At 44.6% G+C, this 13,441-nt stretch overlaps 1 protein-coding gene across 9 annotated transcripts in view; it reads right to left on the bottom strand.

Annotated features, from left to right (window-relative positions):
* Positions 1-13,441, bottom strand: part of dnmt3ab (DNA (cytosine-5-)-methyltransferase 3 alpha b) — a 39,129-nt gene that overhangs the window by 17,272 nt on the left and 8,416 nt on the right. For all 9 annotated transcript variants that reach the window (XR_013121842.1, XR_013121840.1, XR_013121841.1 and 6 more), the window contains exons 4-6: positions 7,306-7,657; positions 2,041-2,087; positions 1,340-1,486 (exon numbers count right to left, since the gene is read on the bottom strand). Coding sequence is in view for 5 of the 9 variants with exons in the window: in XM_076978232.1 (XP_076834347.1) it covers positions 1,340-1,486; positions 2,041-2,087; positions 7,306-7,657 (546 nt within the window). In the remaining 4 variants the exon portion in view is untranslated. The remainder of the gene's footprint in view (positions 1-1,339; positions 1,487-2,040; positions 2,088-7,305; positions 7,658-13,441) is intronic.

The following is a 13,441-nucleotide window of genomic DNA, read 5'->3' on the forward strand; positions in this document are numbered from 1 at the left end:
CCTGTGAGACCGGAGAGAGAATTCCAGTTTCTCCTGTGAGACCGGAGAGAGAATTCCAGTTTCTCCGTTTGGACGCCTGGTCCCCTGGAATTTTACAATGTTCACTCACGAGACAACTGTGTAACCTTCTAATATGGCAATATTTTCAGCTGCTCTGACACTTTTATGACTTCTCCTCAATCCCTCTTAAGGCAGGGTGCAGAGGAGAAGGTTGGGGGCTTGTGGGGGCGGAGGAGAGGGTTTGCGGGGTGGTGGGGGCGGAGGAGAGGGTTTGCGGGGTGGTGGGGGAGGCTGCCGTTAATGGCCGAATGGTAGGCCCCATTCGGTTGCCATGGAGACAGAACATTATGTAACACAGAGGTTCTCGCCGCTCGCCCGCATTACGGGGGGGGGGAGGAGGAGAGCCGTGTCTGCCCGGCAGCAAGGAGACTCCAAAGGATCGTGGTTCTCCACGGAACACATGGAGCTCGGATCAGAGAGGGGCAGAAAGAGGCAGCGTGAAGCGGGACTGACGGGCCACACGTTTGCACGTCTCATCTCCACATGTGAAGACATTGGGAGACAAACCAAGCCCGGATCTCCAAAGTAAAGAGAGAAACGTGAGACGTATCCAGAAGAACCGAGATGCTCGCTCGACTGGTCGTTGTCCCAGATTGAAACTGGTGCAACACACCCCCCCCCCCCCCCCCCCCCAATCAGTTATTGATCTCCAGTTATTCCACTTGTCATTCAACTGTCATCAAAAAGAATGTCAGTTTAGTCCCACCGTGGGTTTGCATACATATAAACAAACTGGCATTAACCAAGATGGCAAAAGAAATAACCAGACACATTCTTGCGACAGACTAGTTCACCAGAATGTAGATAAGAATTAAAATTCATGCTTTGCAAGATTAAAGGTCGAGAACCGAACAAAAGAGGGTGAGATAAACAACAACAACTAACAATTACCACAGTCCTAAGTCCTAACATCCATCCAAGAGAGAGCTAATGGACCTGAAGTCTACCAGACAACCCTCAGAACTGCTCATGAAATAAATGGTACCTTCATGAGATATCAGATGACTCATCAAATACACTTGGCTTTCATGTGTTTTTTTCTCCCCGCACTCCAGAGCTCTCGTTAGGGCCGAGCTCTCAGGAGCGTACGTACTGAAACATCTCAGGCTTCAAACGCCGACCTGATCTCAGTTCCCACCTACACCTGGACCCTGGCATGCACAAGTCACCCGGAAACCCGAGATTCTGACCCCAGATCAGCCCTCCGGCATCGGGTGGTCTAAATGGGCGGGGCTAGCCTGCGGCACTGTCTCCCTGCCTCTCCCGCACTGGTACTCACCTCCAGCTTCCACTTGGCCAGCAACTCCTCCCTGGTCCTCTTGCTAATGTAATAAGGGTCACCGGCCTGGAAGGTTACCCTGGGCATGGGCCTCTGTCGTAGGCTGACTTCCCAGCCCACTCCCCCACGGAGCCTGCCTCGAGCTCCCTGTTTAAGGGGACAAACGAAGAAAAAAAGGGGGGGAAAAATTAACAGCTTGTTTAATTCACTCGTCTTATCTAGCTCTGCTACCGTTGGAGGGGGGAAGGAAACAGGCAGTTTCTTCTGAGAGGGGTATGGAAGCGTTTCTTTGCCGGAGGGTGGGGGAGGGGAGGCAAATGGGGAAAGAGAGTCTGACTCACACACAGGCGAGCTGGGCACACCACAGAGAGTGTGTGTGCCAACGCTAAGGGGCCCCAACTGTCCCCTCAGACAGCCACTGTTTGGGAACGCGGCCGTTCGTTCAGCCAGAGGACCAAGTGTATTTGATATATCAAACCTAGTAGCCATTAGGGTACCATTTCTTTCACAACTTTTCTCAGGTCAAACGGGTTTGGTGACTGGTTTTTGAACTTTGCAACTGGGAGACTTTCTACATTTGATACAATAGGGCTCTTGATAAAGCACTGGAACTCGTGCTGTAGGCTGCCTCACACACACACACACACACACACACACACACGGATAAACCACACAACGACAACACCATGATACCTCCATACCTCATTCTTCGAGGAGTCTCCACCCTCGTCCTCCTTGTGTTCAACGTCTAGAAGGAAACAAAAACACACGAGGACAAATAATTACAACAAAAAAGCCTCTAAGTAGGAGATTATCAGTCTATAGAGATATGTAATGTCTCCCGGTAGGTGTTCTATACACTAACAAAAACGGCTTCAAGTGGACGTTAAATGCTCACTGCACAAGGATAGTAAGACAAGTGATAAAATGACCAATGGAGAGGAGAAAAGAGGAAAGAAGTACCAGAGGAAGATGGTCTTATTACTGAACACGGTATAACATCTTATTACTGAACACGGTATAACATCTTATTACTGAACACGGTATAACATCTTAGTACTGAACACGGTATAACATCTTATTACTGAACACGGTATAACATCTTATTACTGAACACGGTATAACATCTTATTACTGAACACGGTATAACATCTTAGTACTGAACACGGTATAACATCTTATTACTGAACACGGTATAACATCTTATTGCTGAACACGGTATAACATCTTATTACTGAACACGGTATAACATCTTATTACTGAACACGGTATAACATCTTATTACTGAACACGGTATAACATCTTATTACTGTGCTATAACACTGATCTATTTTTCTATTACGAAACTAACATTTGCAAAATGAATGGAAAATGAGTAATGTGTGTTAATATTATTATTTGGTGCCTTAAAGCCATTTATATACCCATTTAGCATCTAAAAGATCTTTCTGTTACGGGCCGGAATCACAACAGCATCATCTGATAATCTGCCATTATGCCCAGAGGCATGTGTACCGCAGGCCAGATTACACACAGGTACTCTAGTTCACGTGCCGCTGAAAACATGCCCTGTAGTCTTTGGTGTTCTACATCATATTAATGCTCCATTGAAAAGACATGTGAAAGTCGTTTTGGAACTAATTCAGCCTTAATATCACATGGCCACTGTCACTGCCACACTGCAGTAGCTCAAAGCGCTATTTCAATAATAACCCCTTGCTGAATAAAACATCTTAGTGGCACTTTACAGCGGCCGTTATCTCATTACGATGTCTTTTCCCAATGTTATGGTCAGATGAAAGCGATTCTTTCTAATCGACATCATCCAGCGTCTCTCCCGCTGGCCCGAGCCACGGGTCCTGTCGGCAGATGGGTGCCTTTGGGTTCAAACCGGACCAGGTCTCGGAGTGACCGAGGCAGAGGAAACGTCACTGCACATTTTACAGCAAGAAGAGAGGACTGCGGTTGGCAGTGGGGGGGTGGGGGTTGCTGGTGTCGGCCAGAGTGATGATGAGCATTGGGGGGGGGGCAGGTTTACTTTGACTGCTCTCCCCGACCCTGCACCTCATGGCGCTGGGTCTCCACAGCTGCACGCTATTAGTCTAACCCCTCCCCTCCTCTCCCCGGACCGCCCCGCACGGCCCGCTGCACACCGACCTCCACTGTGAGCATACTGGGTCACTTGTGCCTGTGACGGTTGCAGCTAGACTGCTCATTAATCTTAACGACCAAATCTTTAGATTCAACAACTGTTCTTTGCAACCTACTGTTCTGGGAAAAGGTTGGAGCACCTGAGGGTGTTTTGACTATGTTGTTTGCATAAGTGCTGCAACAGGTCTTCATATGTGATATTAATCTAGAATTACTAACTGAATCGGGCACACAGAGGACTGTATGTACACAGGACTGTATTTAGAACTTCTCCCAAAAATACACAGGAAATGAATTTTAATTTTAAGAAAGCATCTTGTTAAAAAACACCTTTCTTATATATTCAGCGACTAAATAAACATATATTTAAGGAACACGTTTGAAGGCTTCGACATCAAATAGCATCGTATATTTGTCAACAAACAAAACCAAAGCAAACAAAAGCAAAAAGCTAAATTTTCTTGCATCTCTCTGCCCTGTCTATGGGCTTCGCGACCATCTTTACGACCTGCGTCGACGATGGCGAGCGGTGACTACTCTCCTCCATGGCATTGATTTACATTCCTAAAGTCCCTGCATACAAAAGGATGTGGTTGGTTCTTAAACGGCTTTGCTTTGGCTGGTTTCAGGAGGGAAAGCGGGAGTGAGCCAGAGGCTACCAGAGGAGTGACCTGAAACGCTAGCTGGGCTATTACAGTGATTCATGATTAGTGAGTAATACAGTAGTTCCATGCAGGGCGCGGGAAGCCCGAGGAGGACAAGCCACCATTCAGCGCAACTCAATACATTTACACTGCCAAAATGACGCAGAAATATCAAATACCTTTTTCTTATGCATTTGTAAAAGATCTGCTGTTATATATACCCAGCAGCTATAAGACATATGAGCGAGCATATATATTCGTCATATTATACATTTGTGTATTCATCACGTTGTACATTTCTGAGGGCTGCATTTTCCCAGATTTTATATTTTGTATAGCTTTAAGCTACACACACATATGGAATCTTGATCATAATAGACATTTTGCATGATATAATACTATTTCAGTATCAAAGTAATAAAACTAACCAGTCTTACAGGTTTCTCAGTCTTTGTTGCTAATGTAGCAGTGGGAAATAATTAGAGAAGTTACTGATCACTAACACTACCTTACAAAGTGGCTTTTCAGCTCTTGCAGAAATATACCGGTCATGTAAGTGGGAGGCTAATTTCATGGAAAGAAATGACGTTCTGTAGTCTACATTTTGTTGCTACTGCATTATGCACATCACAAATAAGACAATTGGGAATTTGTAAAATCCATGAAAGAGGGAGCTGAGGAAGTCTTTCACTTTTCATGTGTGCTCTCTCTACTACCACACCTAATCCCACAATAATCCATATAACGAATTGATAAATTGCCTGCTGAGTTGAATTAAGTGTGTTAGATCAGGGAACCCTGAGGACTGTGCTGAGCGTGAACCCCAGTGCTAGGATATATCGTTAAATCTCCTGTCTGTACATCAGATCTTCATTGAACACATCACCGGTCCTACTAGCCGCTCTGCTCCTCATGTATGAATGAGATGTGTGCGCAGTTCACATGGAAACCAAAGCAGTTCCCACTGTATCGGGTCTCCTCTCTGATCTCTGTCCACCCAACTCCACGTGATGGTTTGGGACGCGCTATTTTGGGTCTTGTCCAAGCTTATCTGCATTTTGTCCCCCAGCCACATTAGAGTACTTGAGTGTTAAGAGGATAGGAGCAAAATCTGAGAGCTAGATTTTTTTTTCCCCCACAAGAGCTAGTGTGTGTTGTTGTCTGAAGTAGCATGCATGACACCTAAACAAAGAGCCTGCACCTAGCAAGAACTGTCTGGATCAGTCGCTGCACTCCCTCTCTACCTTTCTCTCTCTCCCTTTCCATTTCAGTGGGAATAAATGTGTAAACAAGCAGCCTGTGAGGTGGAGGAGGGCCTCGTTCTGCTTGGCCTGCCAGTGTCAGTGGGTTCAGGAGCGTGGCAGGCACACTGTGCCCCTGGAGACTGCAGCGTGCCAGGCCTGCACGCATGCCAACGTGCATGTTCCTAAGGCCCACTTCCTCTGCACTGAGGCGAGATCCTTCCTGGGCCCTCCAGATGGACACCGAGAGCCGATACACCGGCATGGCTGAACGACATCACAACCATCATTCAGAAGTCACGTCCGCTTAATGTTTTTATACCACAACTCTAATCCGGCTACGAAGGTGGAATCGTACGGGATTAGACTATTAGTTACTAAGCCCACTGCAGGTGTGGTTACCTCTTCAAACCCGGTAGTGTGGCATGGGAAGTGAGGGCGGGCCAGGGAAAACGCTTGGCCGCCTGGCAGCCATGCCGCGGATCTCTGGGTAGCGGCGCGGAGAAGGACACGGTGATCCACTCCTACAGGCTGAACAGGACCCCTGAGCTGTCTTCCATATGCCTGAGCTGGACTACCACTTCCACCCAATCCACAAAAATAGTGCAGGATGCATTAGAGAAGCAGTGTACTTGCAGCTGACTGAACTCACTTCTACCAGCAGGATCTCCGTTCCATGTGTTAGCAAAGGGTTCCCAACTCAGAAATGAAATGATAACTATTTACTACATTTGTATAAGGAATAGGAACTACGGGCATACAGCAGCCAAGAAGAAAACGAGCCCATGAAGCAATATGTCTGTTAACGGTACATTAATAAAAGCTCAGGGTCTAGGCTTTAAAAACTTACACTGTACACCAAGGAAACATAAGTGCACTCCATTGGTGAAAGACAAGACTACACGATATGGACAAAAACACAGTGGCTGATAAAAAGCCATGATGATTCAGGAAAACACTCATAAGAAAGCTTAAGTGAAATGTCTACGATTTGTCACATGGCTCACTTGAAGATCAGTCTTCCGCGGCCGATACTCCGATACCACTCTATTTTTAAAAAATGACATATTACTCAGGTGTACTAAGGAAGGATCAAAGATGGGACATGTTTTATGCAAGCGGTATATTGTATGTGTGCAGTGGGTTCTAACTGGGTTTTGGGTGCCTGATATAGGATCAGCGTGTACGTGGCCTGGGCACAGTGCCATCCACCTGGTGCAGTCCCTGCTGAGAGAGCAACTACAATAGGGTCCTGCCGTCTCTGAGCACTGCACCCGTCAGGGGCAGGACGCCAGGAGACAGCTCAAGTCTACCCAGGCTTTATTTACTGCTCTCATCAAGGTCACAGGCTGCCCTGATCCAGGCGACGCGGCAGGAAAGAGGGAGAGAGACCGGGAGAGAGAGAGAGACAGGGAGAGAGAGAACCGAGGGCAGAGAGAGTTTGGTAGGTCAACTCATCTGCATATCCGACTGGCATATCCGAGTTTTCTGTTTGGGTGAAGGTGAACTTGGACTAACGAGGGGTGAATCCGAAAACATATCATGCCATAATCTTTCCTTTTCACTAACATGTCAGTTAGAGAGGCAGGCAATTTATGAATCAAACATCAGTTTTAGAGACAGTTTCTCGTGGACCAGCTGTCAAAGCACTGCCATAACTAAAGAATTCTAGGCACATGCTGTTTTACAGCCTTAGAAAGTAGTTTCTATCATGGTGATACACATCAGTAATCCAGTACTATCAGTACTATCAGTACTATCAGCAGTATCAGTACTATGGATACTATCAGTACTATCAGTAGTATCAGTACTATTGATACTATCAGTACTATCAGTACTATCAGTAGTATCAGTAGTCCTCGGCCTGTGAGCAACCCGTGGCAGAGGAAGCTGTGAAACACAACTCCAGTGGAGGCTCAGCGTAACTCACATTTAGTCGGCCGCTCCAGTTTCCGTCTCCCTCGCTTCTTCCGAGGCAGAGTTGGCAGCGTCTCCTCCGTGTCCTTCTCAGAGTCGCGCTCGTCCCGGATGGTGGCAAATCCGTTCTCCAGTGACAGGCTCATGCCTGGGTCAGCAGGGCACTGGGCCCTGCAGCCAGCCTGCTGAGGGAGGCCATTTTCCAGAGCACCCTTGTCCTGCACGAGGTACGAGCCATCTGAGGATCTGTTGCCATGCCTCTCCCCTGCATCCCCATTCTGAACCTGTGAGCAGGACTGGAGCTCCACCCCTCTGTGATTCTTAGCCACACCCACCAGCTCTTTCAGTGATGCACAGCTCTCCACCTGCAAAAGCAAGAGACATCGTCAGCGCTCTAGCCGTAAGTATTCCATTCCATGCTGTTCACTCATAGTGAAGGGGATTAGTGTCAAATATATAGTTTTCATATTGCCAAGGATGATCTGTAATTTCTGGTAAAAAAAAAAAAAAAAAACTAAAAGAATCTCCCCACTCACCCTCCTCCAAGCTACACTTTTCCAGAATGGCTATGCTTAATTTGAATAATCTCTATTTTTACGGTCACATCTGCATATTTAGAAGTGATTCAATCCTATAGATAGAATTCTATAGATAGAATAGAATTCTATCGTCTACCACTTGCACAAGTAAACCTGGATTAATATGTCTACTCCCCTGTAACATAATCCTAACCAACTCTTAAATGCACATTTCTTTCAGTTCTTTCCATATTTGGTTCACATAAACCTGCCAGGTGTTGTTAAACGCAATATGTTAGTTGGTCTGAAGCACAGAATGTATTTTTAAATGCAACTAATATAAATTAACAACTTCCTAACCCTTGCTCCCATAAAGGTGACAGCTCATTTGGGAACTGAAAAACCACAAATAAGTAGCACATAGTACTAAAAATTATTTGAATTCTTTCAGGCAAAATACACAAGTAATAAAGTGGATATATAGAGTATACTGCACCTAATAAAGCATGCTTTGTGAGATTCTTTTGGAACACACTTACTATGACTTTATACTGAACCAATAGCATTTTGAGCATTGAGCATTTGAGCATTTTGATTTTACAATGTCAATAACTTATTTATGTATAAAGGTCTCTCATTTTTTGTTTCCTCTATATCCCAAAACACTGAAAACGTGTTCAGTATGAAATGATTTATAGACAAGCATCAAATTCCATAGGTTTCCTAAACCTATGTAGGAAAGAACAATTTTTATGAGACCTCTGTGCTGATACTATGATAATAGCAAAACATGCTTTCTGACATAGGCTGTATGTGAAGTCTTAGCCACACTATGCTACTTGGGCTGGTATCATGTTGTGCAGGATCTGCAACTGTTACAACTGGACTGGTGAAGAGAACAAGGAATATGGCCTTTCCAGCAAAGCACTGACTTGTAAGCTCAGATCTGGGATCCATGGCTGAGTCTGGATGAGTCGTGGCCATGCTCTTAGTAGTTGGGATTGATGGCTGAAGTTCGGCTTTATTCAAAAACCTGCAGACAGTGTACTTCTAGTGTCTACAGGTTTTTGCTCCAACCATACAAAGCTAGGGTTATTCCATTAAAGAACTGAGAACAAAATACTAGGTCCTGAGCTAAACAGACCTAACTCAGTTCCTTTCTCCTCATCATGGGTCCCTGGTAGTACAGCTTTACACTGAGAAGTACAGATAGCATCCATATATGTGTGGTTAGCCATCTTCACATGCACTTAGTGTTTCCTACTATGCCATGCAAAACACTGCATTAGCCTCAAGTATGAGCCACTGCTCAGAGCACTACCACAATAGGCAACAGGTGTTATGGAGGGTCTACACTTACATTTAGGGCATTTAGTAGATTATCTTATCCAGAGCAACTTACAAAGTGCACACTAGTGATCACTAGGGGGATGTGGCACCCTAGCCCAGTGCCAGGGGAACAGTTGGGGTTAAGTGCCTTGCTCAAGGGCACTTCAGTCATGGCCTGGGGCCTAGGAATTGAACCCACAACCCCCCAGTCACAAGACCAGTTCCCTAACCACCAGACCATGACTGCCCTGTCTATGTACTTTTGGTCATTCAAATTTTTATTTTTTAAAACCAGTATTAAAAGGTAATGGGGAAAACAGGTCAGTTCTCATTTTTGGTTCTGTTGATGTCCGTCAAAAAAAGAGAAACAGATGGTTTGAGTTTCACCCACTAATCATAAAATCAAATAGCCAACACACCAAAATAGCATAATCGAGCCTTTAAAATGTATTGACATGTTAATGTTATTTCTCCTGGAAATAATATCTGTGTATTGCTGCTTGGGATCGCACTTGTGAGGAAAAAAAATTCACCTCAAACCAAATCCGATGTATTTGTAAAACATCAGGAGAAGCGATATTTAGAAGCTGGTTTTTGCTGTATTTAAAGGTTCGTTAAATGTGTATGTGCAGCCTGTGTTTTGATCCTGGTCTGGTCAGTTGTTCCAATCCAGGGATTTGAATTCACTGGATGAACCAATTATGACAAGTGTCCACCTTTCTCGTGGGACTAGAAGAAAAGGAAGAAGGAAGAGACATATTGTCTTTGGCTAACCCTTGTTATGGTGTTTTGTAAATGTAAAATGTAAATGTGCCATATTTTGTCAATTGTAATTTTTCACCGCAATCCAAATTTGTCCTCCGCTTTTTACCCATCTGTGCAGTTAGAACACATACACACACACACACACACACTCATGATTACTAGGGGGCTATGGTGCACACCACACGTGCCCAGAGTGGTGGGCAGCCCTAGCCCAACGCCCGGGGAGCAGTTGGGGTTAGGTGCCTCCGGTCACAAGACCAGTTCCCTACCTCCAGACCATGACTGCCCCATAAAGAATTGGATGTGGGATTCGAACCTCAAAAGTTCATGCACCTTGGTTTCTAATTGGGAGCATGAGGCTCAACATGTTGAGCTACCTGAGAGTTGTGTTTTGTACTGTTTGGTGGTATATTAGTGGTTACTGAAGTTGATGTTCTGTTCTGCGTATGACTTTATTCTTCACCTCGACCTTGCCCTTTAAACTATGTATATATACATTTATATATATATACTGTATTTATACACACACACACACACACACACACACACACACACACACACACACACACATTCTTGCTTTCGTAAATATCAATATACTAATAACACAGTCTGTCTTGTTATTCGTTCCACCATACATTAGCATACCAGTATTTCTGACATTTCATGTTATGACAGCATCACAATCAGAATCAGGTGCTCATTCCGTTTTTCCTTTTTGCGGTTCTCTAGTTCTCTACTATTGTGGCTCTTTCTTTGGTTGTTTTGTGCTGTTTTGTGTGTTCTGGCTGGTGTTGTGCTGTTTGCATTCCGCAGGTAGCATGGCTACGTTTGATTCGCTTTTTTTTCCTCTATTAGTCCATCGTTGTCTTGTCAGAAAATGGACCTTTTGTCAATTGCTGATTACAAATGTGGTTGTGCTTCGATCTGCTGCTAACAGGGAGATTAGGTGGCTGGAATTCAACAGTTCTCAGTGCATGCACTCTGAAGATTTTGGTCCAACCCAGGCTGCAGATACGACTGAAGATGCGGATGTCTCTGTGGTCAGACTGTCAAGAGAGCCCAGGATTATTCCTAATTTAGACCCCACAATAGAGATAAAGCCGTTATATTTTTGACCTTTACATGTAGACTGCCTCAAAAGGTTGAGTACGGATAAGGGGAGTTCTATACCTCCACCTCGTAGACTACATCCCCAACAGGAGCCCTGCTCCTTTGGGTATGTTCATATGTAAACACCGCTCCCATCATGTCCCAGCTTCCTCCGCCTCTGTTACGGACCACTTTGATGTCAGATGACTAATTAGTGTGGCTCAGTTGAGATTAGTGTGGCAGATTAATGTAGCTTATTTTGCAACGTTTGAACGTATAGCAACGACTCTAAAATGGCCTAAAGAGGATTGGACAGTCTTACTCCAGCATAAACTAGTTGGAAAAGCCCAAGATGTTTGTTCCTCCCTGTCACTCGAGCAAACTTCATAGGCTAAATGTCAGACAATGCGTGGAATTTGTGAGAAAATTTGAAATGGTGTACTGCTTTTAACATAACCACATTAGACCAACTCTGCAGAGTTTAAGAAGTGCCTTCCCACAAATATTGTGAACTACTTCAACAAATAAAAATTGTGTACTTTTTCTATTGGTGATGAATTGCTGATTAATTTGTGTTGACTCACAGAACTGTTAATCACCCCTCGTTCCTGCCATTCGAGGGCGCTGGTGACTTCCTTGAAAGTTGATGTCTCTGCTTCTACTATTCCAGTGGAAACACGAGTGCTTTTATTGCCATATGAGTGGACATGCTATAGCAAACTATCCCGTGCTTAATGTAAAGAAAGAATGCTTGCTCAACCCAAAAGGTTAACTGCATAGGCACCATGCTACCCCCCCACCCCCCATCCAATTCTGTGTTTCTGCCTTGTCCGAGGGATCTGCTCCTCTGTTCAGAGCCAATGAAGAGTGATGGATGCACATGGGTCTGCGGTGTCTCTGACGTTAAATACTGTGTTGCACTTTTCAAAAGACGTATATTGTGGTTGTGATGTCTTAGTTCAGGGAGAAGAGCTGGAAGGACTCAGGCTCCCGCTGCTAACATTTTCTTAAAAGCAGAAGGAATCAGTGGCATCGTTGGTTAGTCCCAACTGTAGTAAAGGGGGCATCATTTAAATGACAACATATAATATTCCCCAACAATATTTTCCCCTTCCCCGATGTGGTTGACAGCCCCTATGGAAAATGACCCCATTCACACAGAGCGGGTTTTACAAGTGGTGTCTTGTGCTTGCATCTTAACACGAGCCCAGACATGCAAATATAAGCTTGCTATGTCATCAGCCAACACCTTTGTGTGAGATTCTCCTGTCCCTAAATCCGACTATATAGATAATCCTGCTCCATCCACTCTTGCTTCTGCAGCATCCTAATGAATAGATGCGTTGGTGTCTGATCAATCCCTTGCAAAGCACTTTGATCTCGCGGAGACATTAGTCCCCATCTAATGTGATGGGTAGGGCACCATTCTGCAAATAATTGTTCCAACCCCTTTGAGATCCCATTTAATTTCGTTTTTCTGGTCCGTACTTTGTGAAATCCAAAATCTTTCACCAACTACTTCCTGGATATTCATAATGGTTGACACATAACGTGCCTATGTCACAAACCTGTTAAAGCCCTTCACAGTCTGCCGACAACTAGATAGCTTAGAGCCCGCAGATGTCTCCCAGACTCTCCCAGGCCTGTCTCTGTGGTTGCCACTACAACAATCAGTGAATATTCCCCTGAACAAAATGAATTACTTCTTGGTCAAAATTGTCTGCCCTGTGCTCGTCTCCCTCAAACTGGACTTGGGTCACCAAAACAGAAAAAAACAGATGATGGTTTAATTACTAAAATCTTCAGCCAAGGCTTTCAGTCACCTCAGGAGGGTGAGCAGGTGATCATGCAGGTGAGATCTTTGTTGTCAAGCCCAGCAGGAACAGCCCTAGCACATGCTGGTGACTCCACTGTGGCAGGGACTAACCAAGAACACTCACGCTGACAGCACATAGTATGGGGGAAACAAAAACAAAATGAGGAAACACCAAACATGCTCCGAAACTCAGAAAAAATATCCGACAAGCCTAACAAATCAGAATGAATGGGGTGAGAATATTTTATAGATTCTCTCAACAAACATCACGAGGTCTATGTGATGGTCCGGCGGGAAAGGCACATGGTATGTCTTGGGAAGGATTCCAAGAAAAAAAGATATGATGTTTTTTCAACCCCAGTCCTCCAGGCAAAAAAATACTGATTCATCTAGTGCAGAAAGAATATTTACAAAAGGAAAATGAGAGATTCACAAAGTGTGGCAGTTCACAAAATTCTCTCAGTGCAATCACAGTGCAAAGTAGTTTCAACGTCAATTCTCTTAATCCAAGTAATAATTTTTTAGCTTGCAATATAGTTCAAAACCTCTCTAACCAAGTTGTCCCACTTGACTAACAGTAGGCCTTAAAGGCCTTTAAAGCACTAAACAGGAAGTCTGTGTGACATCACTCC

The sequence above is a fragment of the Brachyhypopomus gauderio genome, chromosome 17 (assembly GCF_052324685.1).
Source record: "Brachyhypopomus gauderio isolate BG-103 chromosome 17, BGAUD_0.2, whole genome shotgun sequence".
In the NCBI taxonomy this organism is placed as follows: Eukaryota; Metazoa; Chordata; class Actinopteri; order Gymnotiformes; family Hypopomidae; genus Brachyhypopomus; species Brachyhypopomus gauderio.